This window comes from Aspergillus thermomutatus (assembly GCF_002237265.1).
Source record: "Aspergillus thermomutatus strain HMR AF 39 chromosome Unknown NODE_70, whole genome shotgun sequence".
NCBI lineage: Eukaryota > Fungi > Ascomycota > Eurotiomycetes > Eurotiales > Aspergillaceae > Aspergillus > Aspergillus thermomutatus.
This window is the reverse complement of record NW_020798119.1, coordinates 88546-114542: the sequence shown is the minus strand read 5'-3', so window position 1 is coordinate 114542 and position 25997 is coordinate 88546. Positions and strand designations below refer to the sequence as shown.

General features: G+C 48.8%; 8 protein-coding genes across 8 annotated transcripts; 1 reads left to right on the top strand and 7 right to left on the bottom strand.

Moving 5' to 3' along the window:
- Nucleotides 1-260: 260 nt before the first annotated feature.
- On the bottom strand, nucleotides 261-1373 carry CDV56_108520 (uroporphyrinogen-III synthase HEM4; the record flags this gene model as incomplete). The annotated part of the gene is made up of 2 exons (XM_026762139.1): nucleotides 261-979; nucleotides 1076-1373. 2 exons carry the CDS (start codon nucleotides 1371-1373, stop codon nucleotides 261-263), a joined length of 1017 nt encoding a protein of 338 aa, XP_026615313.1.
- A 368-nt stretch (nucleotides 1374-1741) lies between these two features.
- Nucleotides 1742-3364, bottom strand: NUO40 (complex I NDUFA9 subunit family protein; the record flags this gene model as incomplete). The annotated part of the gene is made up of 9 exons (XM_026762092.1): nucleotides 1742-1840; nucleotides 1894-2229; nucleotides 2285-2443; nucleotides 2502-2643; nucleotides 2706-2797; nucleotides 2862-2956; nucleotides 3010-3072; nucleotides 3140-3153; nucleotides 3216-3364. 9 exons carry the CDS (start codon nucleotides 3362-3364, stop codon nucleotides 1742-1744), a joined length of 1149 nt encoding a protein of 382 aa, XP_026615312.1.
- A 654-nt stretch (nucleotides 3365-4018) lies between these two features.
- Nucleotides 4019-4856, bottom strand: CDV56_108436 (class I SAM-dependent methyltransferase; the record flags this gene model as incomplete). The annotated part of the gene is made up of 3 exons (XM_026762055.1): nucleotides 4019-4534; nucleotides 4593-4743; nucleotides 4819-4856. 3 exons carry the CDS (start codon nucleotides 4854-4856, stop codon nucleotides 4019-4021), a joined length of 705 nt encoding a protein of 234 aa, XP_026615311.1.
- Nucleotides 4857-5515: 659 nt separating this feature from the next.
- CDV56_108384 (proteasome regulatory particle lid subunit RPN9) lies at nucleotides 5516-6808 on the top strand (the record flags this gene model as incomplete). Its single annotated transcript, XM_026762003.1, has 3 exons — nucleotides 5516-5783; nucleotides 5866-6101; nucleotides 6167-6808. The coding sequence occupies 3 exons, from the start codon at nucleotides 5516-5518 to the stop codon at nucleotides 6806-6808; spliced, it is 1146 nt and encodes a 381-aa protein (XP_026615310.1).
- A 255-nt stretch (nucleotides 6809-7063) lies between these two features.
- On the bottom strand, nucleotides 7064-11692 carry CDV56_108259 (GPI-anchor transamidase subunit GAA1; the record flags this gene model as incomplete). The annotated part of the gene is made up of 8 exons (XM_026761878.1): nucleotides 7064-7138; nucleotides 7194-7607; nucleotides 7666-8561; nucleotides 8598-8887; nucleotides 8962-9253; nucleotides 10352-10672; nucleotides 10730-10905; nucleotides 10986-11692. 8 exons carry the CDS (start codon nucleotides 11690-11692, stop codon nucleotides 7064-7066), a joined length of 3171 nt encoding a protein of 1056 aa, XP_026615309.1.
- A 1536-nt stretch (nucleotides 11693-13228) lies between these two features.
- Nucleotides 13229-14391, bottom strand: rbd2 (rhomboid protease family protein RBD2; the record flags this gene model as incomplete). The annotated part of the gene is made up of 6 exons (XM_026761805.1): nucleotides 13229-13446; nucleotides 13504-13625; nucleotides 13683-13748; nucleotides 13803-13884; nucleotides 13978-14115; nucleotides 14199-14391. The coding sequence occupies 6 exons, from the start codon at nucleotides 14389-14391 to the stop codon at nucleotides 13229-13231; spliced, it is 819 nt and encodes a 272-aa protein (XP_026615308.1).
- Nucleotides 14392-15089: 698 nt separating this feature from the next.
- Nucleotides 15090-16027, bottom strand: CDV56_108140 (dienelactone hydrolase family protein; the record flags this gene model as incomplete). The annotated part of the gene is made up of 4 exons (XM_026761759.1): nucleotides 15090-15292; nucleotides 15359-15476; nucleotides 15552-15880; nucleotides 15940-16027. 4 exons carry the CDS (start codon nucleotides 16025-16027, stop codon nucleotides 15090-15092), a joined length of 738 nt encoding a protein of 245 aa, XP_026615307.1.
- Nucleotides 16028-17122: 1095 nt separating this feature from the next.
- CDV56_108039 (Ytp1 family protein) lies at nucleotides 17123-19098 on the bottom strand (the record flags this gene model as incomplete). Its single annotated transcript, XM_026761658.1, has 4 exons — nucleotides 17123-17305; nucleotides 17376-18077; nucleotides 18146-18783; nucleotides 18840-19098. The coding sequence occupies 4 exons, from the start codon at nucleotides 19096-19098 to the stop codon at nucleotides 17123-17125; spliced, it is 1782 nt and encodes a 593-aa protein (XP_026615306.1).
- Nucleotides 19099-25997: the final 6899 nt, after the last annotated feature.

Sequence of the window (25997 nt, the reverse complement as noted above, 5' to 3'; positions counted from 1 at the left end):
TTTACGGCCCATTTTGGTTGTTGATATCTAGGTAAGTAATGGATAACTACGCGTTTGGTGGTATTCTGCTGGCAGAATAGTAGGCGGTAAGGTAGGGGTGGTCGAATACTTTTTGCACCCCACTGTACCAGCCATGATAGTTCTTTGGGTATATTGACGAATTATTGTGTCTTTACATCATGCCTTGCAACCATCGCCAATGCGACGAAACAACAAGGCATACAATACAAGTACAGTGACAGTCATCAAGCCCGCCTAGATCACTCCCCCCTCCTCCGCCGCATAAACGCCTCAATGCCGGCACCAACACCTTCCTGACTAGGTTTCTCCGCACAAATATCAGGCTCAAATCCATAATTCTTGACAAGATGATCTCTCGTCGTAGGCCCGATAGTCGCAATGAAAACCCTCCTCTCCGTCCCGCTTGCGATCCCATCAACCAGCGCACCCGCATCCTTCGTAGAGGACTCCGTAGGCGTAGAAAGCAACCCCAGAACACGAAGCATCGCATCACAGCCCGTCGGCGAGAACACAACCACCCAGATCACCCTCTCCTGCCCGTCCCCGTCAGCCAGAGCCAAATACTCCTGTCCGGCGCGCACCGCAGCCCGAAAATCACCCTCAAACGACTCCATTACCCCCGTCTCATACACGACGAGCTCGTCTACCTGAATCCGCTTAGCGGGGGACAGGGACTCGGCCATGAGTGTTCTGGGGATGATATCGCGGCGTTGTTCGCCGACGAGGAAGAGGAGGGGTGGCTTTGCGGGCGGTGCGTCTGCGTCTGCGCGTACGCCATCATACAGCGCATTATAATGCTCCAGGATCGCATGTGCAAGATTCTTGCCGTCTCCGGCGTCGGAGCCGTAGATCGTTGCATGGGGCAGATGTGTGTCTCGTAACGTTGTGAGGGAGCGGGATGTTGCGGGCCCGACGGTGTACAGTATCAAGGAGCGGGACGCTTCTCTCGTTATCGACACTATCACTCAGACGTCAGAGCCGTTAGCTTGGCATGTCCTATTCCCTTCCCTTTTTCGCCATGTCCGCTGAGGGCGCGGGAGAAATAAAAACGTACCATCCACCTCGGTCGTGACCAAGCGCGCGAACCCCTCCACAGCGCGCTGGCTGGTGAATATCAACCCGCCATATTTCCGCCCGGGGCCGGCATTTAGACTGCCTGATGTGAAGAGATCCTTGACGATGCGGAGGTTCGTCTGCTTAAATTGGTGCTCGAGGACTGGGACGAAGGCGGGGTTGTAGCCGTGAGCGGAGAAGAATTCCTCGTAGCCATCGTGCGGGGTAGATTTCGTCTTGAGGAGCAAGATGGGCGTTGCCGATGAGGATGAGAAGGAATATAAAGGTGAGGTTGCCATTTTTCTCTGATGTTCGATTGCTGAGCACGTTTACTGGCGTTTAATTGATATATGTGGGGTGAGGTACGGCCCGGAGAGTTTGAGTAAGTTGATCGGCGGAGTTCATAGTAGGGATGTGTGAGGAGACAGGCTATGGCCTGGTTGTTTGATCCTGCAGCGGACGTCTTATTCCAATCCATAGATTAGAGAAGGATTCCCTTTGAAATATGCGACTTGAATACAATAATTGCCGAATGTACCACGGCTCCCTTAGAGCGTCTTCAACTGCGTCATTACCAGATGGACACCTAACACACTGGCGATAATAACACAAGGAAATTGATTGGGTCTAGTAAACTTATGTACACACTTAAAAGAAACAGGGGCAACTACTGGTCGTCAAGAACGTGCAAGTACTTCTTTTCCTCCCGTCTTTCGCGCTCTGTGGCGGGAGGCAGATCGTAGTAGGAGGAGCTTCTGTAGCCTTTCTGTAGCAGGAATCAGGACCGTGATCAAAACATAAACAACGCGAATGACTTACCAAGTAGTGGAAGGTGAGGTCGCTGAGCTCGGCGGGCTCAATGCCGAGATCTTTGAATGTCTTGGCGGTCTTGTCAATCTTCTGGTCAATAAACTCCCGCTCCACCTCATCGGCGGAGATGGTGGGCCACCAGAGGAGCTTGTTCAGGTAGTAAGCCGCAGGCTTCAGGACAGCCTTGGGAACGTTGATGTGGCGGCGGTGCTTGAGGATTTCACGGTCAACCAATTCGGCAATTTCCGCAGTAGAGTAGTTCTTCGGGCCATAGAGCTCGAAAGTCTCGCCGGCGGTGGTGTCGTCATGGAGCATTAGCTCGAGGGCGGCACCAACATCAATGGCCTATATAAAATAATAAGCGTCACGCTCCGGATTTTTTGTTTGGTGCTGAGCTTACGTGAACGGGCCAGTAGCGCTCTTGCATGTGGTTGGAGGTGAAGAGGTTGGTGGCACTGGCGAGCTTGTGAAGAAGATTGTCCTCAAAACCAAACATGGGAGCAGGCCGGACGATGGTGGTCTCGGGGTAGATTGAGCGAGCAACTTCCTCCCCCCATCCCTGTACGATCAATCAGCATTTCCGCGCAGCCACCGCTCGGAGGGGCACCGAGACAGACCTTTGTCGCAAAAAACTCGGAGGTCGAGTTCTTGTCAGCGTTGTAGGAGGAGACGTGGATAAATCTGTCAACATCGTACTTCGCGACAGCCTCGGCGATGCGCTCGGTTCCATCAACATGAACGTCGGTGTAGGAGAAGTTCCTGCAAAGAATTAGCGGTGCTTTCCCTTCCCGAACGCAATAAAACATGACGCGGCCACCGACTTTGTGGGGTATTGACGTCCAACAAGGTTGTAGACGACATCGGAGTGACGGACACTCTCCTCGATTGATTGGGTATTCCGCAGGTCGTATTCCTAAGCAATGCTCAAGTTAGCCCGGGGAAACAGTCGCAAAACAGGAAATTGGAGGCTCGAGTACCATGAAGATTACTCTTCCGAGATCACCAGTCGGCTTCAGGTGTCTCTTAGTCATTTCCTCACGGAAGGGAACAACAACCGTGCATCCCTGGGTGGCTAGCTGCGAATTAACGTCTGCTTCCACAATGCAAGCCACCCCGTTGACCTACCGAGCTTGTTGACAATGTAGCGACCGAGGAAGCCAGTAGCACCGAAGACAGTAGCGGTATGACCTAAAGCAAAGGTATTCATGTTAGGCGAGCTGCAAGCGACGCGAATAGCTGGCAATGACTGATATACCTCCAAGAGATGACCTATAACGAAGCTGCCTGTTAGCATCCCAACTACCGAACAATTCCGGCACAATTGCCCTCACCGTCCGCCCTGAACCTTCAGGATTGGTTTCCCAGTTCTAGTAATCGCGACATCCTGGAGATTCCGACGCTGCACTTGTAATTGAACCCGAGGGGCGGGGACGAATGCCCTCGACCCCAGGGCGGAATTGACGGCCCGGCACTTCTGCATGGTCTCTCTTCAGCTCACGGTTCGAATGAGACCACCGGGTTGTGTCCGGATCGATATTTCGTCGATTGTGAGAGAGATAGAGGTGAGAGCACAGCTCGGCAGGTAAGTGTCGGGCTTGATGCTGGACTGGTCGAAAGTCGTTCTCCGGAAAGCGAACTGCAGCACGGGACTTTCGCGCTAGTCCGAATTCGGACAGCAACCTCACTGGCAACTTCAATGACCAACTATCAATACTCTCAGACTGTAGGAACTCATCGCCGACCATTCGTCTCCATGAGGTGAATTGGATAACCTCGAGCGATATTCTCACTCAAAAGAATGGTTAATGCCGATCTATGCTGGGAGGCTGCCATCTTTGTGCCCTCAACACGAAACCCCATCTGACTATTCGGAAATTCTGATTGGACGATGGAGTTGACCAGCCATGAACTGATGGCGCCTATTCTAAGAAACTGCGAATCCTGTCTCTCATACTTCGCATGATCTCTTTCTACTTTTAACCATCCGAACTTGTCTCATTCTGCTCGGGGGTCCTTCTGACTGTTGGCTCCCACAAGGGAGATCAGTTCCCTGGACCTTGCAAACGCCCTCCCCATGTCATCGGTACAACAATCACCGTCTGTTAGATCTAAAAATGAACATAGCTTGGTGTCACTAATTGCGCTGAGCTCTAGCGATGAAAATAGTCTTCTTGATCTCCTTTCCCTCTTTGTTGAACACTACCGGCTCCTGGATGACCTGGTAGTCGAACTTCTGGCCCATCCCAGCGTCTTTGAACAACTTCTGCATGTGTTCCAAGGTGAAACCATGTATCCTAATTGTCGCGCTCGCCTCGGGGAATGCGTTGTGCAGGCCATGTGGGGAGTGTTTATCCTCCGGTACCATGTCGATAATAAGGAACATGCCGCCCTTCTTCAGCCGCTCACCAAGGCGTTTCAGCGCCAAGTCAGGCTTGTCAAAGTGATGCAGGGCCATGCTCACAACGACGAGATCGAAATCGTAGAACTCGGGCCCGGATAGATCGACGGGCACCGATTCAGCGAGGAGGTCGCCGTGATAGCCGACCATCTTATCCTCAAAGCCCGTTTCTTGTGCGTTGATGTTGAATTGCTTGATCATTTCTTCGGATACGTCCATGCCAACAATCTGGTCGACGAAGGGTGCTAGCGCCTTGTTTCCAGATTTATGAGCATCCTCCATCGTCTTGAAAGCCCCATGAGATACATACTGCGGAGATAGCACCAGGCCCGCAAGCATATTCGAGCATCCTGACTTTATGACCTTTTCCCAATTCGGTGTCACTCCAGATGTCACTGACCCAGGAGCGACGTCCTTGGACCTCGTTGAAGATCAATTCCTGGCCCTGTCGGAATTCGGCCCTGTAGGAACTAGCCATTTTACTGTGTGATTTTGTAAGAATGGTGCTCTGCATCCAGCGATGATCATGGACTGACCTGAAATATTGTCTGTTCAACTCAGTGAAGTCCGACATTGTGATGAGTCGAAAGGCTTCTGAGCGATATGTGAAGAGATCTGATGGAGAAGTAATGCAAGGAAAGAGAGTAAGAGCGCTATGATCGGTTCCAGTCAATTCAAGATAGCTACTATGGAGTAATGACGTGGTTATGTTGAGTTGGCAAGTCTACCTCTTGTAAATCTGTCAAATATATCCCAGCAGTTCGGGGAGATATCGGACACATTATTGCTAGAGGCATAGTGCTAGGTCCACTACCGGGGTCCTGGAACAGTTTAGTCGGACTGTAATACTATTATGTTACCATAAGCAGTAGTATCTTAATTATGACACACGTGAAGAAATAGATCTCAGAATCGGGCCAGGGTTCTGCTGGTAAGTATCTAGAGAACGTAGTAGACGATGGAGTATATTGTGTCAATGGTATAGAATCTCAGCATATTGCAGGATGTCATCCCGACTACTACGGCGGCGCAGAGACACCGCCCAAGCTCCTACGCAACTCCGCCATAAGACCTAAGCATCCTTGCTCTCACACTTCATAGAACAACTCTTCGATTCTTCTCCTCCGCCACTAATTAGCTCTTCATCTCGAATACTCGAGCCTCTTCTTCTTTCTTCCTACCGTCCATATCCTTGCATCCCGCGAAACCGGCATCTCTCTTCACTTCTCCACCATGGAGAACCAGAAGATCTCCGATTTCCTGGCCGACCAGCTGCAACAAGCTCCAGAGCAGAGCCAGGCCTTCTTCCTCAGCTTCGAAGACTTCTGGGAACGGAAACTATGGCATCAACTGACCAACGCGCTGGTCGAGTTCTTCCAGTTACCGGAAAGCGCTTCTCAGCGGTTACCGATATTCAAGACGTTTGTTTTGAGCTTCGCCGACAAGATTAATCAGCTGAAGTTCGTCTCATTGGGTTTGATGGCATCTACGGAATGCACAGGTTCGTTTGAGATCCATCTTCTAGTCTAGATAGAAAGGGAAAACTCGAGATAGCGGTTTACTGACAGTCAATGGGATGACAGATGACCAAGAGCGACTCTCCTTCCTTACATCACTTGCCGACAAAGTGAACAAACCCGACTCACAAGAAGCTTACGTGTATGCCCTTGCGGAAGTTGCGAATGTGAAACAGCGACTACAGGACTTGGATGGAGCGCAAAAAGATCTGCAAGTATGCCAGAAGGTTTTGGACTCGTTCGACTCCGTCGAGACGGTGGTGCACGCTTCCTTTTACAAGGTCAACGCAGATTACTACCACGTAAGTTGAATGGTCGATTCGTATTAATTCCTCTTTTCGCCAACTAATCGTGAACGTACGTCAAGGCCAAACAAGAATTCGCTGCCTATTACAAAAACGCCCTTCTTTACCTAGCCTGTATCAACCTGGAGGATCTCAGTGAGTCAGAGCGTGCCTCCCGCGCATACAGCCTGAGTGTCGCTGCCCTCGTCTCAGACACGATCTACAACTTCGGTGAACTCCTACTGCACCCGATCCTGGACTCGCTCACCGAGACGCCGCACAGCTGGCTGCGCGACCTCCTGTTTGCCTTCAACCGCGGCGACCTCACTGCGTACGATGTCCTGGCCGGCAACATCTCCAAGAACCAACTGCTTGAGCAGCATCGCATTTTCCTCTACCAGAAGATCTCCCTATCAGCCCTCACAGAAATGGTCTTCCGTCGACCCCCGCACGACCGCAACCTCACGTTCGCGTCGATATCCTCTGAGACGAAGGTTAAGCCTGAGGAGATCGAGCACCTGGTCATGAAGGCTTTGTCCTTGGGTCTGCTCAAGGGCGCTATTGATCAGGTTGCGCAGGTCGCTCAAATTCACTGGGTGCAGCCCAAGGTTCTGGATATGAAACAGATTGAAGGCATGCGCAATAGACTCAAGGATTGGGATGCGGGTGTGAATCAGCTCGGTCACTGGATTGAGGGAGTTGGCAAGGACGTGTGGGCTGCCTAGCAAGTGGGCCAAGTAACATGATAGGAATCCTTCTGAACCCCTTCTGAACCCATGTTTTTCGACGTTCGAGGGTCCTACAAGGGTACTACTATTTTGCATGTACGTACGAACCTTACTAGATCACTCTCAATAATCGGAAAGCTACGAGAGCGATTGAATTTTTCCAGTCAAGGATGAGCTTTACCTGAAAGTAAATTATAAACTACCAAAGGGCAGGATATACATATTGAATGATCCGACGGTGATGTATGAACACTAGCCTGAACGGCGAGCCAGACCCCTGAATTCAGGCCCAAACCCCGTCGGCCAAGTTTCAAAGAAGACACGATCCTATTAAGACACACCCAACCACCCAAGCAGGCCACCAGACACACCACACAACCACCTGTGTCCACATACCCCAGATATTCCATCCGAATGCTGCCTGAGTCAAAACCGTCTCGACTGACACGCCTGAGTACCAACATGCCCCAATGAGAACCGCAGGAGGAGAAAGGACATTCAGGGTTAGCAAACCAAGTATAGCGATTGGGTACCGCAGAGCAGCTTTCGTCTGGGTATTGATGTGCTTGACGAAACTAAGTGGTGCACAGAGTAGGCCAACCATGAAAGAAAGAGAGAAGTTCAATGTGGCAAGGGTAGAGAGGAACAGGCCGAGGAGAAGGAGGGAGAAGGATTTGGTCAGAAAATATTGCTGAGTTGTTGGAGGAGAAGTAAACCCATGGTTCAAGATGGCTGAGACGATGAGAGGGAGAATGACCCCAGCTCCGAGGCAAGTGTAGGTCGCCGTTGTATAGTACTGTTGTCGTTGTTAAAGATCTTGCGGCACCAAGTTAGTGCAGAAGTGGGGGACTGACCTTGTGATGAATGTTATTGAAGATGAAAAGAGGGACCAGGCCAAGCAGATGTAGCCCGATAACTAGGGTGAGCGGGAGCGCTAACTGTCGCTCCAGGACACTCCCAGGACTCGATAGCTCCTTGAGATTTGTGTCATTCAATTCGCCATTTTTCTCCGTATTCGTTGCTCGATCAACCGGACTCTTCTTATCCTGGGGACCTTCTTCTTTTGTGGTAGAGGTCGCTTGAGCATTCATATAGTAGCCCGTACGCATCCACAAAGCAATCGCCATGATGGTGAAATTTCCAGCGATCAGCATCGCACTTGGAAGGTAAGTACCTATACTGACGAAGCGATTGGTGTGCATCAGCAGATAGAAGAAGAAACTCTGGTGAAGGTGTTCGAGCAGGTTGTTGAGACTGCGACAGAGACTCTCCACGGTTCGACCCAGAGCCATCTCGTCTTGCCAACCATCTCCCTTTGTTTGCAAAGTGATCGCATCAATGTGGTATGGCATGAAACTACTATGTGCCCCAGTAGCGTGTCCGAAGCCCTGCTTGACCATACCCCTGAGAATTGTCTGCAGGCGCTTTTCGTAGCTATCATCATGCTCCCACATTTCCTGCAGGCTGGTCCCGATTCCCATCTGACCACCAGTTATCGAAATGGCCGTATTAAACAAATCCAGATTGGGCAGTTGACCGTTGACACCATCGTAGACGATATGTAAAGACTCGAATCGATGATCGAAGGGATATTCAATAACAAGTCCTCCCTGCAGGGCACCGCTCTTCAGCGGCAGAGGCTGGACCGAGGACGGTTGCATGTCATGATACGCATCGATCCACGCCTGCGTTCCCGATTTGCTGTCTGGTGGAAACAAGAAAATAATATCTTTGGACCACAAAGACCAACCTGGAGACGATCGTCATCAGCACGGCTCGAACGAACCCCCTTCTCCACAATGCATCGCGAGAAGATTCGACCCACGCTTAAAGTATCTTGCCAGCGTCAGCGCAAGGCTGACCCCATTCAAGTTCAATTCTCCGTCTGCAGTCTTCCAAGCAGCAACCAGCACAATCGCCTCCGTTGCATCGCCCCGTGGCGCGTGGATGATCGCGTAGACATTCTGTCCTTCATGCGTAATTCCCGAAGAAGTGTACTTATACTTCTGTGTCGCAACTTTCAACCCGGCCGCTCGTAAGATCGACTGTATCTGATCCGATATTCTAGTCGCATATCTGGGATCAGCAATGGGACCACCAGACCACGCCGTTAAGCAGTAGAAAGGAGTAGCAGCAACGCATCGACGTACACTGGTGTCAATTCATTATCCTTCCCCTTCTGATCTTCCTGATCGCCAGAATTCAGCAAACCTTCGAGTTCCCTCTTATACCCGCGAAATATGTTCTGTTCGCTGCCGGAGAAGTATGCATGAACCTGGCCAGGCAAAAGCGCATTCTCGGAGATGTAGGTTCGACGGGCGTATTCATCGAGGGGAAGGAGAAGCAGCCAGACGACTCCTGCGATTATGCAAAGAAGTGATAGTAGATACGGCAGGCGTACGAAGAGAAATTGAGGATTGCTCCGCAATTTGCGGATCACGGCTGTCACCCGGTCACTGTCAGCTTAGTTCTGATCTGAAGCTGCCTCTGATGATATTCTGGGGTAGAGGCCAGGGGGATGCATCGCGCGCATTGAGATACATTTTTGCCGATAGACCAAGACTCTGTAAGTAAAGTTGAAGCTTTCTACTTACATTTCAATGCCATGGAATTGGAGACATTCGGAAGTATCTTCCCATGCCAAGTGTTGTTGTTGTAATTTGTAAAGCGAGGACCTGTGAATTTCCCGATCCCGTTAGTTTTGCTCCTGCCGGCCTAGTTTCCCGATACGTCGTTTTTGTAATCACTGCCCGGCTGCCCGTCAAGTATATATAAGAGGCCCATCCCCTCGTTATTCTAACCTTCAGTCCTTCAACTTCTTCGTTTTTCCTCAATTGCTCTCACTCAGTCGCACCCGTCGGTTCATTCTTCCATATGCCGTCCCCGCTCCTTTTCCCCCCATCAGAAATTACTGCCTGAGGACAGAGATGCGCTCGCTCTAGTCCATCTTGAAATCCAGAAACGCAGCACTTCTTATCTCTTGCGTTGACAGCGACTTCGTTTCTCATTCAGTTTATATATAGCGGTCAATTACGTGCCTTGGTATGGAGGATGAGTAATCATATTGAATTCAGCTATCTCTCGATTTTTGGGGAGGAATCCCCGAACAAGCCTAGCAAAGTGTGCAACTACGTTAAATTCCCTTCTTCATAACAGGAAGATCCATCAATAAGCAAAAAACACCTCCCCGAATCCCGACCATTAGCGGCGAAAGACTGCCCGAACCTTATGCCCAAGACTCGTCATTTTGTTCAGCAATATATCGCGGCGACGGATCACTTCCTCATCCCTCATGATTTGGCTACCATGTAACTCCGAGATAGCTTCTGCTTGTGTGCATTTATAACTCTGCGATTTCGACTTTTTGCCGAATTTCATCGTAGTCTAGCCCAGACGTGGCCAAGCAAGCAGAGAGAAACTTGACTGGCTTGGGCCAAAAATGACCCTTGACTGGTCTGTCCACTATCATTTTCTCAACCAGCAACCGCCAGGCGAGTGAATCAAGCTTATCCTCCTCTTCCGAACATTTCCAATGCTCACGATTAAATGAATACGCGTTGAAGGCTTCATTGGCGACACCCATGATCGTGGCAACTTCATCGGCTTGGGCAAGCGCATCGAGTCGGTATCTCAGCGTTTCGAAAATATCGTCAAGCTCCTCGTCGCTGAATTTCTCCTTGCCATTGAGCAAGCGCATCAGTTTGCCATGGAGTGCAATATTTGGCGCCTCATTATCCTGACCAGGGTTCGCACTGTGAAAATAGTATCGGGCGGCATATTTCACTTTGCTGCGTTTTCTGACCATCCCGAGAAGACTAGTGCCCGTACCATGCCTGTCTGAACCTTTAGAACCATAATTCCCTGTTGGCACGGAGCGCAGTGACTCCCAGCGTGACTTCAATTATGACAGCGGTATACCACTGCGACGTTTGAAGTGAAGCGCCCACTGATCGTCTTGAGCAGAGAAATGGATTTTGTGTTTGTCAGCGAAATGATCGAGCCTCTTATACGAATCGTATATAGAGCGCGCAAATGAGATATAGGTGGGGTCTTGGTCAATTTCAGCTGTCTCCTGTAACCCCTCAATCGCGATACTGGTTTGTAAAATTGCACTCACAATCATACTTCCGCACGCTCGACCGAGGCTGGAGCTCACTGGCCAAGATTTGCTCACTGCGTCTGGTCCTGCTCCAGTGATTCCGGTGCATTGATATACTTGTATGTCATCGCGTTCGGCTGTACAATCCAGCCCCCAGAGTAACACGAAGTCATGAACAGTATGACAGGTGTGCCAGGCTGCAGAGCGCGCTTGACGTCTTCGATTTTGAGGTTTGGTTCGTCTCCGCCGAGAGCCACGCCAAATGTTCGCTCATCCCCATGACCAAAAATCAAGACGACCAAGTGCTGATTTTCATTCTTGGCCAGGAGCGATTGTTCGCGAAGGGTGGACAAGAAACGTTCTAGAAGATCGTTCCGTGAGACAACGCATAAGCTCCTACTTTGTTCGATCCCTGGCAGCATGTTCTCGTCTAGTACAACTCTTCGCTCTCCTTCTGGATCTCCATGCGCGTATTCTCTGTACTTCCGCACAAGGTCTTCAGGCTTTTCACTAGTCATCCAGATCTGAGATGGGGTTGGCCCATGGAGATGAGAAAAGAGGTAATGAAACAGATAAAAGTCCGAGAAGAACCAACCGTCCTCCATTGGACTAGCTTGGTCTATATCATCGGTGATGCCACAAACTGCGATGAGGCGGGTTCTTGGGCCAACATCGGGTGGGCAGGCTGTCGCGAATGAGAGACCCTTCAAGTCTTCTGTAGTTCCAGTGGTACGCCCAACGGTATACAAGCCTGGAATAGACTCTGGGGTAATGGTAGACATGATGAGATAATCTGTAGCTGTCGTCAGAATGAGATATTTCTCTATCCAGAAGTAGTGATTCTGTAACCAAGTCACCTTTCGAGGTTCTGAAGCTCGTCAGAGCGGGACAGTGAGGGAATATTCATGTCCAAATCTCGTGGCTGCCTATGGATTAGCATGGAGAATGACTCATCTGTCCCTGGATTTTACAAGGTACTAACCTGAGTGATGGAGGAGGTCTTCTCGTGGCACAAGTCTAACCACAGTCGGTGTTCCACTGGTTTACTCGTACCGAGAAACAGATAGGTTGTATGCCTGCCTAGATACTCATAGTACATGTATCGTAGCTAGCAGAAGATGGCACAAACTTTTGGGATGGAGAGGGGTATTAAAAGAAGGAGAGAGATATTAGAAAAAAAAAAGTGAGAGGCAGGTGGTTGCGTAGCAGGTGACAACGCCTGGTGACTTTTAGTACATTATAGATATCATCCCCAGGTTACAGTGATATTATAATAACAACATCAACAACATCAACAACATCAACATCAACATCACCACCACCATCATGTACGTTCTCTCTAGTGGCACATTCATATCACGGAATTGGTTTTGAAGAGTCTCAAGCAATATGTGCGCTTTTAGCATAAGCAAGTCTGAAAGGGGGTTGCCCTATTGTCCAGTAAGCCATCCTCTTTAATTGACTGTCATGTATCTATCCTTATCAATTTTCATGTAATCACTCGTCTGCTATGTACATTCAGTGTAAGAAGTTAAGCTAACCATATTATTACTATCAGTACCTAATGACTTCGTGCTAATCTCAGAAAACCCACCCTAGTTGCTTGAAGAAATATCAGCACCTGATACTATAAATCAATATCAAGAAAGAGACACTATTGGCATATTGACTTTATAGCCATCGAGCCCCAGATACTTGTAATAAGATAATCATTTAGAAGGAGACTGCTTGATCCTACTTGATTGTTTTTCTTGGGACTTTCAATTACAGATATTGCATTAAAGTCATTTACCTAGTTAGACTGCTTTAGATATCTCTTACTACTTTTTAATAGCAGCTCTAGATATTTCTTAATTCTTCGATGTGCACATACAGTTAAAGGTGAATGCTCTGTACTTTCGTCCAGAATATAGTCTTCCCTGAGTCTCAATTCAGGGAGAACTATTTGCAATAGTGTGAATGCAGATACAGCTTCAGCTACTTTTGGACTCTCCTCTGCATTCAATGGCGGTTAATACTTTATGGTCATTTTGAGGACGGGCGGCTAAACCATGCTTAGTAGGCAAAAGTTACAGGTGGAAATGCCGCCATAAATGGCGTCAGTAGCAGTCATTTTCAGCGTCAATTTCACAGGTCCTCATATTCTAGGTGTAAAAGGGCTTGACCACCTACACAACTCGCTCTAGTAGGCCACAAGTAATGAAAATGAATTAATAAATTTGACTGACACTCTTAACGCCTAGTTAATAAACAAGTATTGCATTGATCAATATGCACACAAATTTGAAATTGCTTCCTGCTGAGGGGGGGGGGTAGCTTCAAGGACCGAGGCGCTGATTCGTGCCCAGATAGCTCAGAGGAGTGGGCCTCTCACCCCCTACGGCCGCCGTCGTTGTAGGAAGGACACCATATCGACCATAGGTTTTCTGATCTACTGACACATAATGTGGCAGTCGTCCCAGTAGGTTCAGCTTTCCCTCAATCCATCTCAGGATTTTCTCTGGTGGAACAAACACCTTGAGATATCCGAGGCCGACTAGAGGATGAAACATTAGTCCCCAAGCAAGAGCGCATAATGATAGAGAATACTCACGCAGATAGCCTATCAGAATAGCGCTCAAGTGGCCCAAGAAGCTTGTGTTCGGCACGAATATCGATACGAGAGCACATGCGAACAGTGGTGACGTCCACGTCGGAATCTTCGTTGTCCCGAGACTATGAACAATTAGATCATTTGAAAACTTCAATGTAGTTCGTTCCAAGTCGGAGTACCTGAAGTATGGGTTTGACTTATAGGTCTTAATAGCTTCGGAGCCCAGCAGTAGGAAAACCCAGACGCTAAGGATAGGTTAGAAATACATCACTTCAGAAATGGAGTTCTTCAAATCCCACCTTGCCCCAACTACAGCAGTGTTGCTGTGCAGGATGAATTTCTCAATCAGGATGTATATACCGGCAGGGAAGGTTGAGAGAGCTGCATATAGATAGACGGATTAGCCCACTGCAAGCCGTGGTCTCCTCAATAGGGCCTTTCTGTGATTCTCGGATGCACGCGGGGATGACATACGCCCAAGAAATAAAGCAACTGCAGTCAATGTACCATGCTCAGCTTCGAATCGCTCCAGCAACGGTGTGACAGCTACCAGGTTCAGGAAAGCGTGAAAAAACCCGACGTGAATAAATGGATAGGTGTTCAGTCGATACACTATTTTCTTGCGTCAGAACAGTTCGCATCCAAAGACGTAACAATCGACTGCAGATTGGCCCGCATGGCCAAGATGGACATACTGCTACCGATTCCGATCTCACTCGGCGTCAATGATCCCCATTGTACCACGCCCCATATAGTTTGTAGCTCGAGCAACCAAAATGCAATGATGACCAACAGTACAAGGCGTGTGAAAAGCGGTAATCGGAGCACATACGATCTCACCCTGGTAGGGTTGAATGGCAATGGCGGCAAGGCGGCTGGGGTTGCCATGTTGCTCGGTGCGGAAATGGCACGAAATTCCGTCAATTCACAGAATGTACGATAAATTGAGTATGCCAAAGGCGATGGTCAAGGCAGGAAAGGCGGATAAGTGTTATGTTTGGCTTGTGCTGAACTCTGCAGTGCTGTATTGAGATCGAAGGACAAGGGTTGACGTCGGTACAACAGAGTAAACAACCGGACAAGGGGTTCGAGAGAATCGAGGTCGTGATTCGTCAATCAGTCAAGGACAATGCGCTGTATATCGTAAACCAGAATTGCCGGTGCCAAAGTGGCAGTCTCTAGGATGGATGCAGACAATGCAGAAGCCAGAAAACATGCGATGCGGACCACAGAACTCGAAAATTCGATGTGTTTTATGCATAGACAGCCCAAACAAAAACAAGATCTGCAAGACTAAACCGTGAGCTCAAACAAATACTAGGAGGTACAGCTGCAGCACAGAAGATGGGACTGAAAACAATCAATGCTCAAGGCTCTTTGAGGCTGCTTTGTCCAAGTGGGCCTTTCCGGTAACGCGGATCCCCCGGGTCACGTGAGCGATAAGCGTTATCGGTCCAGGTATCTCACGGGCCCACGGCGAATGCATAAATACGAGGGTTGCTCCTTAAAATTTGCAATCTCATTTCTTCTAGCTCATTAAACTTGATGGATTATACATGAGATTATGTCTGACTCGTAACATCAGTTCACAGGTACTGCTTGAACCACGCAACAGCCTGGTAGAAGGCCTGCTCCTTGCAGAACTTGAAGTGCTTGTTGCTCAAGTCAGCACGGACAGCAAAGCCATGTGTGACGCCGCTGAACAGATTGATTTGCCAGGGCTGGCTTGTCTTGATCAGAATATCCTCGGACTCGTGACGGAGCTGAGTGGTGAAGATGTTGTCAATTTCTAACAAACGCTCAACGTTAGTTATGATCTTGATAAGAATGTCAACATCCTCGCAGACCAACTTACCTGAGGCGGCGATGGAAAGAGGACCAGCGATGGCACCGAGCTCCTCCTTGGTGACAAAGGAGGGGTGAGCGGTGTAACCGACGTCGATCTTACCGGGCTTCAAGAAGCGGCAGACATACTGATCGAAGGTACCTTGTCAGAAACGAGTTGCGCCAACAAATGTACCGTGCGGTTTTCGAAGCATTTAGCTCACCTTGCCACCGAAGCAGTAACCGACTCCAGCGATTTTCTTGACCCCCAAGTCCTGTCTAAGGTACTTGATTGTGGACTCAACAACAGGGTCGACGTTGGCGATCTGGTGCTTAGGGAGCCAGGCGGGAAGATCAGCCTTGCCGGATTCCATGTCACTGAGCTTGATAGCGTCCTTCTGGAAGAGATCGGGAATAACGGCGAGGTATCCATTGGCGGCGAATTCGTCGGCAAGCAGCTGGGCGTTGACATAGATACCGAAAATGTCGCTCAAGATGAGGACGGCGTTCTCGGGGCTCTTATTGTCCTTGGGGTATGAGATGTAGGTTTCAACTTTGGAGACTCAGCATTAAGACCAATTTTATCAAGAAAGGAATAGCAAGGCTACTTACCACCCTCGACAGTCTTGATCTCTCCGGCGGGGTTGCCTTCGTGCTGGAAGCCAGAGGCACAGCAAGCTCCAGGGGGGTTGGATGCCATCTTTACAGGGCTATGGGAGTATAGAAAGCTGAGTGTGAAGAGCGTAGGTTTGAGAAAGATCGTGTGAAATATGGAAACAGATAGCTGATAATAATGCGGGACAATCGCCCCTCTTAAATGCCCGAAGAGGCGTCAGGGACATCCATGCAAATCGATTTCGACGCAAAAGCCCTCCCCACTCTTGCCCCTCATGGACGATTACTAATGGTTTACTCTTCCAGAACTGAGGCTCCACGTAAGACAAGACCGCAAGAAAAAGGCCATCCTGTGTTACAGCTTTGACAGAAGTGTCTTGACCATTGATCCAATCTAGAATCTTGTGTGAACAGCTGGAGAAATTAAGCGGGAGTTGTCACAACCCTCTGCAACGTCTGGTCAGACATTATTGTTGACCTCCACCAAGCCACCGAGTTAATTGAGGCATCGGGAAATCGGGATTCGGGAATATGGCTAAGCTTTTTCTGCCGGTCGGGGTTAAACATATAAAATCGGTTTTAAGTCCGATAGAGCTAATTAGTCCAAGTCTCAAATGAGGAGCAGCAGCAAAATGTGCCTTGCTGAGGACGATTGGCAATTGCTAGACTTCCATGTGATATTGCACCCACGGGAAGAGACATCTGCTAGGCTGAAGTTCTCCATTCAGGTTCAGGAGGTGGCACTTGGACAACAGGACAAGACTCTGTACAATCGCTCCAGGATTCATTGTATCCTATATCGACTATGACCACAAGAGGTCTCCATTATTCCCAAAAATCCGGTCATATCATTGATTATCAATCACCCCTCATTAGCCGTTCCATAAACCATGTGTATCGTTCATAAACATCAAGATGCGTCAAAAAGTGAAGACCGGGCTGTGGTATATGGGGTATTATGTCCAGTCACCAAAAGCCAAACACCTGGTCAAAGAAGTCAAATAGTGTAAGGGGTATAAAGAGATCACAGGCAAACATTAAGTCCTCCACTTCATCTTGGCCCTTTTTTTTTTTTTTTTCTTTTTTTCCTCCTCTTCCTCCGTGGGTCGTATCAAAACTCACACTGAAGTGTGAAGAAGTGATCTAGCGACGGGCGGTGTGAAAATCATTTCGGCATGATTCAGGCGGCGGGGAACTGGAAAGGAGGCAGTTGTGGTCGTGACTCCTTCTTCACCGCCCAAGCTTTGAGGGCAATAGCCAAAATCTCGCAAGCCATGATGAAGGCGGTCACTCCCATTCCAACAGTGAACGCGAACATCGCATCCAGATCATAGTAATCCATGCTATCAACCACATTGCGGGTCTAGCCCCAAAGATTAGCGAAAATCCCCTGGATTAACAGAGAAGGAAAGACAGGGACAAAAGACACTTACACTTAGCATGAAGATCAACCCGCCAGCAATCAGGCAGAAGGATGCCACAATCTCAGTTGGTGGGCGCGACGGAAGATAGGAGGTCGGAGGCTTGAGGTATAGCAAAACATACGTCATGGCACGAGCCAAGGCGAACCCAACGAGAAGATTTCCCCATTGCTTGTGCACCATGGTCGAGATCATGCTCGTTTGATGGTGAGATCCCATCATCATTCCCAAAAGCAGGATAACAAGCGCAGGCATTGGATTAAGGGAGACGCCTTGGGTATCAGGGGTCTGCCAAGCAGGGTCTGCTGAACCATGTACGCCGGGATGAGCAGGAGATTGCAGAACAGTACTGTTCAACCAGCCTTTGACACGCTTGGATTCGAACAGCATGCCACATAGACCACCGCCGAAGAACATGATCGAAATCGACACATGCTCAAGGTCCGTAGCAGTCCATGCGCCGCCCCAGCCAGCCAGATGTTCCAGAAATACATTGCTTGCCCCGTAAAGGAAAATGACAAGGGATTCGGTAAATTCGCCAGAAGGAATCTTCGCCTTCCATTTGCCGACGATGGAGCTCGAGGGTTTGACGTTCCATGCCCAGCCAAAATCTGCCCAGCAGCCCATCCAGCGGCCCAGGGTCAATAGACCGTACCAGAAAAAAATTCCACCCTTTATGAAGTGCGCCAGACCGTTGAAGACTTCGCTTCCTCGCTGCATCGTGATCTCGGTTAGCGCAATCTTCCATTGTGGAGAGAGGGGGATAGAGAAAAGGCGCTTACCATGATGCCACCATAAGTTACACCGCCGGTTGCGATAGCGACGAAGCCGAAAGGCAGAATGATCCTGTCAATAACCATAGACACAGTATTCAAGACCCGGAGAACGCGACCTGACACCAAGCGAGGCACGCGACTGGCGAAAAAGCGGTCCAAAACGGTGCTATGTAGCCAGCCGCGGTGAGCAGGCTTCTCGAGCACTTGCTGGGGCTTCTCAAAGTTATCATATTCTTCCGACGGAGATGAGCAAGAAGGTGAACTTGGCCGACTGTGAAGGGAGGAGTTTCTTTCGGTGCCCTGGCCGCTGTCTCTTGACCAGCGATAGTCATGATGAATTCCAGACGGATAAGGGTGCGAATTATCAGCCATTTCGTCGGTGGGCACAGGGAGGAACGCTGCCTGCTTGTATGCCTTTGCGCTCTCGCCTCTCCCAGCATACGCGAAGATCAACGACATAACGACCTGTGCGCTGATGACCCAGGTTGCAATCCATCCAATCTTGTGATGAGCATTGTTCTCATAAAGATCAGGGGTCTGACTGTTGTAGATAATTCCAATGAGCAAACCGAAGGCATTGCACACGAGGAAGAGAAATTGCGACGGCAGTGCAAATCGCGAACGGGCGACACTGAACATGACAGCTGTGACAGCACGGATCAGCATGTTGGCAAAGATGGTGGTTGCTGGGATTTCTTACCTGTAGGCAGGACGAAACACCATGCAATGATCATGAGAGCGATGTGAGCCATTATGGTTCCCGAATGCTTTCCGTATGCGAAATAACTCATGGGAGATTCATCGTTTGCGTCTTTATGCGACTCCGACTTTGCCGTGTCTCCCATGTTCATGCCCATATCCATTTCCATGGATTCATCGTCTCCGTGAGGAAGCGCATTGGCGATGGATACGAGTAAGGAGGAGGCCGCGAACGCGGCGCGGGATGCTGCTCGCAGCATGGGCGAATTGGTCCTTATTCTTTTATGGGGATAAGGGCTGAGCTAGAAGGTTGTTCTGGGTGGGCAGCGACTACAGAGAGCTGGAGTTGAGAAACCTAAGCTCCAGCTCGTCTGATTGTTATCCCGACGGCCTGGTTGTGAGAAGTTCTGATTGCGCGGAACCGCAGCTGTACGAGTTGCGGTAGTTGAAGTGCTACCGGTCCTGATGCGCAATAATTACGTTAGGTGCTTGTAGGGCTGAAGTATGGAAGGAGACAGCCGAAGGAAAAGGAAAAAGAAAGTAAAAATATTAGATGAGGCAGGGGAGGGGGGAGTAGATTAATAGGGTCTCTCTTTTTCCTTTTTTTTCCCCTTTCTCCTCTCTCTTTTATACGCGATGATGACTTTTTAATAATCTTTGGAGTTTCGCTCTGGTTCTTTCGGAGCAGGCGGGGATAAGATGCGCCCTGCGCCGAGAGGGACGTGGAAACAAAGAAGCTCCCCAAAAGCTCCGTATGCCGAATAGCACGGCGGTGGAGAAGAATAATTATCGCTAGCCTGCTTGGCCTGAATTGTTCTGATTCCGTCTGATATTTTGATAATTTCCTGGCGTTTTTGACATAGCATATCAAGCGATGAAAACTATCATGTCATTTTATGATGCTGATGAGCATGATATGAGTGATGATGACGATGACCTCGTTGCTTATAGTCATTCCACCTGGAGTACTCCATACCATAGAGAGAGGGAGAGACCGTCATCATGCGGTGTCTTTGGGACTTTGTTGAGTAATTGAGGGTCTTTGGTAAGAATTTTCTTTTCTTTTTATTTTTCTTTTAAGATGGGTCGGTCTGGAACACCAGGGAACTACGGAGTAAGTATCCCCTCTCTGTCCTGTCCTGTCTTACAAGTTACAGCATCACCTTATGCCCTACTGATTCGCATGATGTCATTGTTAATATTACTGTTTTGCTCGCAACACTTATGCCTCAAGCATGTACTTGAGCATGAGGCAGACTACGAAAACAAACCCAGATCCCAACTACAACCTATAGCAACAATAACAATCAAATACCATCCAAACCTTTCCAACACAAGAATAACATGAACAAACAGAAAGATTTTCTTCTCGGATGCTCGGATCCACCGGGAAGCATCGACCCGCCTTATCCTTGAATTACCAATCTTGGACTAGTCCAGGACCAGCCATCCAAGTCACTATTGCACCAGTCCGTGCCGGGAGATGACCTCATCCCAAGGTACCAGGCTACCAGCTGGGCTTTAGCGCCTGAATCGGAGCTACTAGGGATTAGGCATTGATCTCTTTCGATAACGGGGCCAAATTACTCTATTTGTACGTCCCTGTGGACTGGATTATTGAGAAGAACAGTCGATTTCGATTTGTCTGTCACTAGGTACTCACCTGAGGTGCGGCTCATGGTGTATCGACCTAAGGTAAAGGCAGACGGGAAGCTCTGCCCAGTTTGATTTCTGAGCAAGTACCTAGGGTACATCGCCAGAAGTGTCAGTTGATCATTGCAGGGATTGTGATTCGCTATTTCTGTAATTCCGTAGAAAGATTGGATGAAAGTGACCAGTGCCGAGCGACGACATTCTCTGTTGCGGACTTGCGGTCTCTGCCGATCTCTAACAATAATGAGAAAGGCACAATAATGCTGTTTATTCATGATTTGTAAGACGTGCAATAGAGCCAAAAGTATCAGTCTAAGGCACTTATCCATGTGACGGGACAAAGGGTATACAGATGGCTCAGTAAGGTAGGAGGCGGTTTCTCAATGCAGAGTGATAATACAGGTAGTTAGATGAGCTCATCCATCTTCTCCTTGCATTTGAATCAAGCAAAGACACCACCTACTACTTGACAAGTAATGAAATTTGTTTGTGTGTGATGCAAAAAGAAAGAAAAAAATGTATATTGTCGAAGTCTCATGATTGTACCCCTCCTTGACACCTAATAATTGTTCTTCAGGATCATCCGCTATTGTCAGCCTAGTCGGCACATATCCAACTCGTGCATACCTACTCAGCTCAAGGCGCAAGCTACCTATCTACTTCCTTCCGGCAACGCGAAGCTGGAAATGAGCTGATGTCGAGTTACGCCGGCATCCCATGCGCAAAGAATCTCCTTTAAAGACAGGAAAGACACTGCGCCAGAATCCCACAAAAGTTATGATATGGTCAAACATGGAGATGGAAAGAGCAAGGCGCTCTCATTTCTTAAGCGACCTGACAACAATGGATGCATACTCCGCCGAGTACAGCCAATCAATTCTACCTGCTGCAATGGAATCATCGTAAGGTACGGAGTATTACCTATTATTTCTGATTCCCTTCATCATCTGTTCCGTCGGACAGAAACCCCGCCAAGCGGGACACTTAGCACGTTGGCTAATGTCGGTGACACGACATCACTAATTAATAAGATTGCTGCATCAGTAATTCGAATTTCCAGACTGCCTGTGCCAGCCCTGCAGGTAAGTTGAGTGAATTTCTCGTGGTAGTACTCCGTACCAGTTCCCTGAATACCTAGGTACCTTAATAATTACCTTGACTAGGCCAACTCGTCTGACAGCCCAAGCCAGCCGCCGATCTGCTCTTGGCATGATTGGCTGATAAGAACGGACTGAGGAAGCGGCCTGCATCCGCCATCCGCGAGCTTCCGTAAGTACAAACTACGAACTCCCAGTTCCAGTCTCTCTCAGAAATAAAGTTCTCAGCGTCCTGGACAGCCGATCCTTGAGGTGCAACGGGCAGATTATTCATTCTATACGCACGCACAAACATCCCTGAAGGCACGACCCGTCTTCTGGGATTGATGAGGATGACGGAGACACGGGTCCTGCTGACCTGGTGTGCTTCTCGATCTTTCCAATGGATGCCTGTGTCCCATACTACTTTTGTAAAAGTGGTGTGACTCACAACACGGACTAGAGACTTTGGAAGCTCTGAGCCATCTGGTCAACCTTCTTTTCCCGTCAGATTTTAACACTGTCGTCGAGAACTTCGGCTGTTTGTGCGGAGTATGCGATCTCTAGCCTCTTGTTTACGGCCGAGATACCACAGCGACATGTTGGCTGCTTCGTATGAGTCTGGTAGAGCTCTGGACTCTTGGTCATCGATCCTTTCCACCTGTATATTTATCAACGTGTCGCGGTACCCCGGAAACTCATTCAATCTCTATCGATTCACGCGCAACAGCTGAAGTAAGGGCCGAAGCTCCCAAAGTACCTAGGTGGTACCGACGCGGTACAGCTGAGCATCAAATCATAGCGGCACATGGACAGCGCTAGAATAATGCAGGCAGGCCCTCGTGAATCGTCCCATGGTGACAGGTAAGACTAATATCAATCAGTAATTGAGATCGCCCGCTGGGACTCGGGGACTCGGGGACTTTTAGGTTCCCATACAGAATCAAAGTACAGAGTAGTCTGTAAATGTCTAGATGTAGTCCAAAAAGACATGAAAGAGGTACATGGACCTATCTCAAAATGATGTCTACTGATATAGTGCAGTCATCAGGTTCGGGATACAGTACTGAGTACATACACTGTCGAATATTTCATGATATCTTTCTCGGAGGCATAGGGTATTGCAGTTTGCAAAAGACTTGGCCTGATGCATAAATCCTTCAACACAAGGGCATGAATCATATGCGAAGACCGGCACATTAGCACGCCCTAAGCCCGACACCGTTAGAGTCATCAGCAGATCCATTATTTAAGTAGCACTATGTAGCTCCATAAACACTGCGCAGCAATTGATCCCTGTCACATCGGAAAATCGGCACATTGCTAAGGAAATATCAGGGGATTCCAAAAGATGGCCCGCGAATCGCGAGTCATTGAATGGATGTGCCAATAGTGCGAGGCCAGCCGAGCAAAATCCAGCCAATCATTTCTAAGAATTGCAACTTGGGGGCTTCTGGTCTGACAGCTTGAGGAGTTTCGGTTGAAAGTACTATGTAGTATTGGAACAGCTACCTGGCTGTTCCAATACTCAGCACTGAGTCAGTGGTTTCTGCTGACTTGAGATCATTCTGCGGAAGGAATTTATCGGATACTACTCCGTATATGATGCGGGTAATCCCGGGCCCTGAAACCGAACGAATGTCGGATTGTCGTACCAGTCCTCGGCTTATTCCTCATAGGTAACTCCCCATGAGTCTGAGACCATTCGCTAATAGAACCATCAATCCTCGCCTGCATTGAGTTACAACCGGTACGCCTCTTGCAACCAAGTCTCGAAAAAAGTGCGCATTCCATAGTCATATCAGGACGTCCTCATTTCCTCGTCCACCTCTGGCGGGTAAAGACACCTGTTGGTCGCGCACACGACCACAAGACTAGACAAGCTGTGATCGCGGCTGAAGTGAACAGAAGACATATTTTCGAACGCTGCGTGAGGACGAGCAAAACGCAGAATAGTGAGACTCGCTCTATGCGGCCGGTTTGGTTGTATAGTCCCGTAATAAGCCAATGTCCAAGTCCACCACGTGTTGACGCATGTCCTTGCTTCTGCTTCGAGTGCTGCGAGTACCTTCTCTCCGTAGGACCATTGTTCACCAGCCAGAGACAGAGACAAAGCTGTCTGTGTGTCACATATCACTGTTGAAATGACCTACAGACTCAACTTTAGATCGACTTTTACCACGGTGCCAGCACTGCTTCACTTGCCGGACTTTCATAAGCTTTTCGTTTTGTAGGCTAAATTCAGCTCAATGATCTAGCTCGTGCTAGTGACAATATAGAAGTGCCTTGCCCTAGGGTGCCCTTCCTCTGTGGAGGTAGTTAGGAGCGTGTGACAATTCGGGGATTGAAAGCTCATCCACTTTGGCTTGAGATATGCACATGCAATTGGACGTATTAGCCTAGAAGTTATGTCAGTTGTTCTATTTGCCCAGATTTGGCAGTATCATCTTCATTCCAAGTATCGATCGCGCAGTAATAAAGAAAGGTGGCTTTAAAAATATCCTCGACCTAATACACGGATAAGGTCATACGTATCTCAGTCCTGTGCTCTGATATCCAGGCACTGCGGAGAAACAAAACACCGTCGATCTGGAGGCGGGGCGCTAAACCTAAAAGACCAGCCTCGAAATCACATGAACGCCATAGCCTAATGCAGCCCAAAACGGCTTAGCTCCTCTCAAGCGAGATGGCCCGAGCCCGGCAGTGGAACAGAGGCACACAACGCATTTTCAACCCTAATATCTTTTATCCTCAACGCCCAGCGACGACAAACCACCTGCCAAACACCGTCAACCCTCAGGTTTTCCTCGTCTCAGATACAAGATGACTCACGAGTCCGTTTGGTACAGCCGGCCCCGCAAGTAAGGATATTCTTCAATTCTGGAATGCGTCGATACGATTTGGCTAATTTGTTACCTTTTTTTCCTCGATAGGTTCGGCAAGGGTTCCCGTGAATGGTGTGTGAACGAGATTCCCTAGGCGATACCAGGAGGATATGTCGAGATTCTATGGATTGCGAGCAGGAATGGCTAATCAGATATTTTGCGTCGAAACAGCCGTGTTTGCGCCCACCGCGCTGGTCTCATCCGCAAGTACGGGGTATGGAAACGAGCCAGATATGAAGAACAACCCGCGTTTGGATATGCGACTGATAATGGCTATAGATGGACATCTGCAGACAGTGCTTCCGTGAGAAGGCTCAGGACATCGGTTTCTACAAGGTTGGTTCCCACAAACGCCTTAGAGTCGGAACACCATGGCCAGGGTCAACCCGACGACACACTCGGAGAACTGGTTGGCAGAAGAAGAGCGGATCACTAACAAACTCATCTCTATCATCCAGTACCGTTAAATCTATTTTTCTCGATCCATTTCCTGTTCACGACGAATCGTTACGTGCTCGGCGCTCGGTAGCTACCATGGAGGAAAATCAAAAAGGATATATCCGCTTGAATTCCAATGGGGGAAAATAGGAAAGAGGAAGAGGAAATGCCGGTGTGGACAATCCAAAAGGTGTCATGTCGAAGCCTTTATCTTTCCAATTCAATTTTTTCTTAAATTGAATTAATGAGGATCTTTCTCCCTTCCTTTCCACGTTACTTTACCTACACCCCGAGGCCGCCATAGCGAAACAGTGTGGTGAATGCGACAGATGCGACTGCAATTGGGTCAATGCCACCTGTAGACGACCATGTCTAGTAAGACTACTTACGGACGTAGTGGCCGGTTGCAACAGTGGAAATTTCCCTCTCGTCTAGCCCTCCGGTGCGGCATCGTTCACTTCATCTTTACATTCTACGACTCGAGAAACATACCACATAGTGCAGCTGGGATTCTGGGTCTTTACCATCTGGCCACCAATGTTGCTCCTCGTAAAAACACGGGTTGTCCAGTGTCCGCTACTGAAACTGTCGGATTTCAGCCCTCAACGTAGCATTCCTACTTCGTAGGACGTATGATGGAAAAAACTGACGGAGTTAACTTCTACCAATCACCAAGCCATGCCTTACGCGACCAGTTTAGCCCGGTATTCTAACTGATTGCCTAATGACACAGGTGCAATGAAATACAGAACCTTGAGGCCCTCCCGAGTGGAATGCAAATAAGACCCGCGAATTGAACTCCGATGCCACGAACTCCTGTCCGCTAGAGCCAGTATGGGAAGAACAAAGATGATTGCCTCTCTATTGAGGATTGAAGGGTGCCGAGGCAATGCGACGAGCTACCGCAAAGGAGCAGCTAACAATCGTAAATTGTAAAACAAGAGATACGCATCGGCGTTGAGGACTTCAGCCTCGGTGGCCACAGTGACCTGATCATCGTTGAACAGTACCCACTGTCAAAAGAAGAATTAGTCATGTCAACAATGTCGTGTGTTGTCTCCTGAGAGCACACACGAGGCATAAGCCATTAAATAACGGATAGACAAA